The following is a 5,986-nucleotide window of genomic DNA, read 5'->3' on the forward strand; positions in this document are numbered from 1 at the left end:
GGGGGAGAAGAGGAGGAAGACGGCACAGATCGGACTTGAACCCTGGACCCTCTGCATCAGGGCATAAACCTACATATACGTTATCCTGCTCTACCAACGAAGCTATCCTGGCCACGCATTTAAGAACGTTTTGATTGTTTTAAAGAAAAGTATGTTTGTTTTATCAGAAAAATATAACTTTGGCACCAGTATCAAAGGGGCATCATATTTACAATTACCCAAAAATGTTAGCCCTTTGGCCGCAACTGTATATGAACATATCATGTTATTGTTTTACTTAATTATGTTGTCTATATTAAGCAAATAGTAAATAGATATAATAAAATATCTAAATAATAAAAACTAAAATACAGTTTAACACAGTTTATATGTGGCTTGGCATTCCTTTGCCAAATCTTGAAATATATTGGAACATATTTTGGTTTGTTATTTTTATTAAATTCCATGCAAAGTCTATCATGAAGTTCTGGTTAAAAACGTTTCCAATAAAAGGAAGCAATTTCATATTCCTTCCCATATAAGATACAGTAGGTTTTTATCAGGCCTACATAAAATAGGATTACTGTCTAAGATATAAAAGTAGGCCTGTACTTGCATTTAGCGCTAATCTGTTGGTTTTCAGGTATCCTTGTGTGGATTCCATGAGTGTCTGTAGTCTGGTCACACAACCAGGCGACACTCACTCATTACTCAAGAAATATCATCCTTCATCTCACTAGCCCACCCACATAATACGCTTAACCCACCGACCTTCTACATATGTATATGCATCTAGAAATACAGATTCAGACACTTCGATCTCCAGCAGAGTCCTTTGTTTTCTAGATCTGCCAGAAATCCTTCATCGATATTCTTTGGTATTTTATCTTGTCCCGCCTGTGGCTTAATTATGTCTCATTAAATCCTTCCATGTCTGCACTTGTGTGTCAAAATATCCTCATTCATATGAGCGTCTCGACTTCAACCACGTCGTCCAGCTCTATCGGATGTGTGACACGCACCTCAAATGTAACCTTGGGCTTCCAACCAAAATTCTGGTATGCTTTGGTGCTGTCGCCTTGCAGAAAGTCCTGTTAAAAAAGAAAGAAAAGAGAGAGAGAGAGAGAGAGAGAGAGGGAGAGGGGAAAAGAGAGAGGGGGAAGAAAAACAAACAAATCATCTGTCATGTCTGATCTGACGAGGAGAACCCTGCAGCCAGCTGATGTGTCGTCCTCACATGAAGACATACTGGATTCAACTCAATGTCCAAACTTGACGTCTTCAACAGGATGCAAGGGATGGAGGGTGATGCGCACACACACACACACACACACACACAACCACACACACACACAAACACACACACAACACCAACACACACACACCACACACACACACACACACACACACACACACACACACACACACACACACACACACACACACACACACACACACACACACACACACACACACACACACACACACACACACACACACACACCTCTCTCGGGGAAAAAGGGAGGTCACAGAGTCTCGCTGGCCATCAATCCCCCCTCTCGGCTCCCCACCACCGATCTGTCCAGACAACCCCCGTCGGTGCCAGAGGATGATGAATTGTGGGACTCTGGTGGTGTAACCCCCAGCCCAGGACCCTCCACTCACCCTCCCTACCTCCTCAACCCCTAATTCTTTTTCCCCCCCGTTGTGTTTTGCACCGGGTTCAAGATCCAGCGAGACCCTGCTTGAGACCACCAAAGAGACAGAGAAAAAAAAAAAAAAAAAACTTTTCCCTGTGCGTCCTCTATGTTTATAAAGCTTCCTTTCTTTCTCTCTCTGGCTTTCTCTTTCTCCCATTTCTATTTCCATCTTAACTTTTGGGAGGATTTTTTCTTCTTCTCTCATCTGTACTATGTTTGTATCAGAATCACACATGTTGGCCTCAAGGGGTCTAATAAAGCGCTGCGGTGAAACCTGATACTGAAGAATCTCATTTTTTTTCAATTAACTGATACTGTGGTGATTATGTTTCTTAATCCTGCAGCAAATTCTGAAATGAATAAACCCTCTAAGAAAAGCAGTTGTTGAAAGGATAACAAAGACTTCTATTTTGCTTTTAGAGCTTTCTCAAAAAATGTGTGCTCGTCTCACACATGGTATGGCCAAAAGTATGTGGACACCCATGCATTTCACTCACACGTGATTGCTAAACATCTCACTCCATACCCACTGGGCCGTCATTGCTGCTGTAATAGCCTACACACTTCTGGGAAAGCTTTCCACAATATTTTGGATGCTGGATGCAGGGACTTCCTTCAACTTAGCCACAAGAGCATTAACGTTGATTTATAGTAATGCTTTACGGGATTACAGTGTAGCTACGGAGTATATGCATGTAGTCACGCGGCAGTACATGATGGTGCAACGGCGGCAACGGAGATATCACATCAAAACTGAAATTTAAAAACTGCAGTTATCTTGTCCTTTTGATTAACAAACATTTAGTTAAGCCAACTCCACTGCAAATCTTCACTGTCACTCTCCATCATGGTGAACCAAAGAACCTAAATATGGCAACCGCAGGGAATAGTATATATTAGTATGCCGGAGAGTCGCACTTCTGTTTCTATAAAGTCAAGAGAATGTATGTTTGTTGTCTGTGAACATCTTTTATATTTGTTCACTAAAGGGCCCTTCTAGAAACGGGCAATGGAAATTAGCAGTAGCTATAAATACTGTGTTACATTGCAGTGGATATTTGTTGTGCAATTCCCTATGCAGACTGTATTTGTCCCTAAAAATAAACACTAAATGAAATGAAATAGTCTCATTCACTATTGAAACAAGGCAGACCGTACCACTGTCGCTTCTATCACAAAGTAAATGAAAGAATGCAAACTCAGTTTTTGTGGGGGAAATAAAAGAAAACATGATACGGCCTGATCCAATCCATCCGACTATCGTTTTAGTGACATTCTTAACAGGAAATCAAAAATCAAAGCTGAACTACAAATGAAGACCAGGTTCTCCCAAAGGTGTTGGATAGGTCTTACACACCAACTCCCACAAAGTGGAAGCATCCAAATATTGGGAATAATGGCATTACATTTCAATTAATAGGAACTAAGATGTTGAATCAAAACCACGAAAAACAGCACGCGACCAGAAGTATACAGTCAGCCAAATATAAAAAGGAGAGCAGTGTGTTTTTTTTCTGGGTGATCTTATTACAGAGGGCCGCTCACAGCAGCACTGGCATAGTTCAGCACTTCAGAGAGCAGGGACCCACATCTCAAGAGAGGCTCCATGGCGCTTAATCACACTCTTCTGATTACACACAAAGGCAAGGACACTGAACACACACACACACACACAGTGAACAAGTACAGGCTGATTCAGGCTGGGTCGCTGCTCAGCTTGAAAACGCGGTTCAGTTCTGGGTCCTTTTATTTTTAACTTCACAGGGTGCACATACAGGCAGCCCAGCAGCAGATGAAAGCCCATTTTCTCCTCCGTCTGTAACGGCAGCACAAACAGCTCCTTCTCATGTGAGCAGCACTGTACATTACTCACATCCATTTTTGGCTCTGAAGCCGTAACTGGAAACATTTTCAGACTAATTACCTACAGCAACGAGACATAATTTATCATGGAGCTGAATGTAATTATTATAGGGTGACTTATTCCACAATTATTAATCCACTTGCCTCATAATTATATTGATTAGGGTTTGTAATGGAGAACATTTCATAGCTGGAATATAAGAAACATCAACTGTATTTGTCACGAACACTGAAGCTGGTCTGAAGCGTTACAGAGAATATTTTTGTTTTTACCTGTACATTAATCCCATCTTCACCACTGGTAAGAATCCTTACTGCTCTCTTTGCTGACCAGCTACATTTCATTGAAAGAGTGTCACGTATCAAAAGTTAACATCAGATGCTACGTCAAATTGGTCTTTTTGTTAGGTATTCTATATCAGATATAATTTTTTATGTTATTTAGGCAAAGTTCTTGTATTGCTGCTTGTGTTAAAGACATTAAACACCAAGATGTCGGGCGTACTTTGGTAAATGTACAATTCCTTAATCTAAAATATTCTCAAAAAAAAAATGTAAATGATACCCAGGGCTAACAGGAAGTACGCAAAGACATGCCTTGTATCATCATCATCATCTTCATCTTCATCATGCCTGGCCTCTGAAACCTCCATGTGAGCTTGGCAGGAGACCATCTGTTGAAATCAGACTCTTGTCTGCTAAGTGTGCCGTCTTAGCAGACAACCACACAGTTCAGCATCCAGGAAGTTAATCCCGCGCCTGGTCTGTCTCAGACAGGATTTCTGCAGGTGACAGACATTCTCACCCTCGCAGATTTGCTGTAGAGTGCGGCTCAGAGGAACAAAAGCTTTTTCCAAACTGCTAACAAGAGCGTTCTGCGGCCAAGCAAACTCACCCCAAACAGAGCATGTAGCAAATAATTCAACAAGAACTACTAACAGATGGGGGCAGAATATAATCTTCATATGGATCCGATTTGGAACCAGACCCAACGTTTTGGTACAACCTGTTTAAAGCAGCGCTCTGCCCATGTCTGGAAATATGCAGCAGTGATAATAATAACAATTGGTAGGAGTAAGCCCAAGATCAGCCGTGACAAAATGTGCCCCTCACCCCGCGGGCATTAGACATCTTTAGAGATTAAATGACAATATGAACCACGCCAACTCACCATCTAGGACTGTTACAGGCCTGTGAGTGAGCATCACAGTCTCTGAGGACCGATGTGTATCACGAGTAGGAATTAAGTGTGGGAAAGCGCATATGAAAATGGTTTCATACGTGAACTGAAGCTGGAAAATTGTTATTTGTTAGATGTCTCTGATGGATTCAGAGCAGGCAGAGTAGTGGGAACACAGAAACATCACAGCTGTTACTGGTAACCATTATCGTCATGATGCCCATCACCACCTACGCTACACACTAGTGTGAAGATTTGAAATTTACTCAAAACAGTAAGCACAATGTAACTCAACAGGGACACCCAGAAGTCACAGCTTCTGAAAACGATGAATGAAACTCAGTAAGCACTGGCCTTGGTGTTTGTTGATACGTCTCAGCCATGACATACGTGCTCTAGCATGTTCAAAATACTTTGTCAGAACTAAAAACTGTACCGTAGTTGCTGAACCAATACAACAATTATTTGATTCATGTTGCTAAATTAATTCAAATACAAGTCCACCTCACCATAAACTGCACAGCGAAATGATTGGATGTTCCTATAGCGATGCTCTCAGGTAAGCTACTGTTGTCATGTACAGCATTGTGTAATTTTCACTTGCTAATTGGTTGAACTGATAAATCAACCAGGACAGGTTTATGGCTATTCAAGTGGTGGTAATACTGCAGTGGCTCATCATCTCCAGTAACTGGGACAAATGAGCGCTATAGTCGTGCTAGTGGCCTGGGTTACCTCCTAGTGATATTGGGAAGCTTAAACAAGTTCTTTTTAATACCACATTTTAAGATAAATCTAAAATAGCTACCTCTGTAGTCGACAGTAAATATGTGAACACCTCCCTAGCTCAGATAAAATCATTAATTGCTTTAAAAAAATACTCTTATGGGGAATACAATGGCAAATAAAATACCTATGTTTCTGAAAAAAGACCTCTTGTATCCATGTGGAATATGACTTTTATCACTCAAAAGGAAAGGCAAAAGTATTGTGACATTGTAATAGTATTGTAATAAAGTGTGAGGCCGCGACGAGACAGAGTGTGTTTTAGCATCCTGGGGCGGCATTTTGTTTTCAATAAACAGATCATGTTTTTTTTCATACTGATTTTGCATTGCTGAGCGTCTCTTATATTTTTGGCCAGATAACCTGAACACCTCAAGTAAACAAAAAAAAATTCAACTAATGGAGCAGAAAAATCACCTGACTTCATTTACTTAACCCTCATGTTGTCCTTGGGTCAAATTGACCCGTTTTCCTATAT

General features: G+C 40.9%; 1 protein-coding gene across 1 annotated transcript in view; it reads right to left on the reverse strand.

Moving 5' to 3' along the window:
- gmds (GDP-mannose 4,6-dehydratase) overlaps nt 1-5,986 on the reverse strand; it is a 172,176-nt gene that overhangs the window by 1,141 nt on the left and 165,049 nt on the right. The window contains exon 10 of the mRNA XM_032525892.1: nt 1,002-1,070. Coding sequence (XP_032381783.1) covers nt 1,002-1,070 — 69 coding nt within the window. The remainder of the gene's footprint in view (nt 1-1,001; nt 1,071-5,986) is intronic.

This window comes from Etheostoma spectabile, chromosome 9 (assembly GCF_008692095.1).
Source record: "Etheostoma spectabile isolate EspeVRDwgs_2016 chromosome 9, UIUC_Espe_1.0, whole genome shotgun sequence".
In the NCBI taxonomy this organism is placed as follows: Eukaryota; Metazoa; Chordata; class Actinopteri; order Perciformes; family Percidae; genus Etheostoma; species Etheostoma spectabile.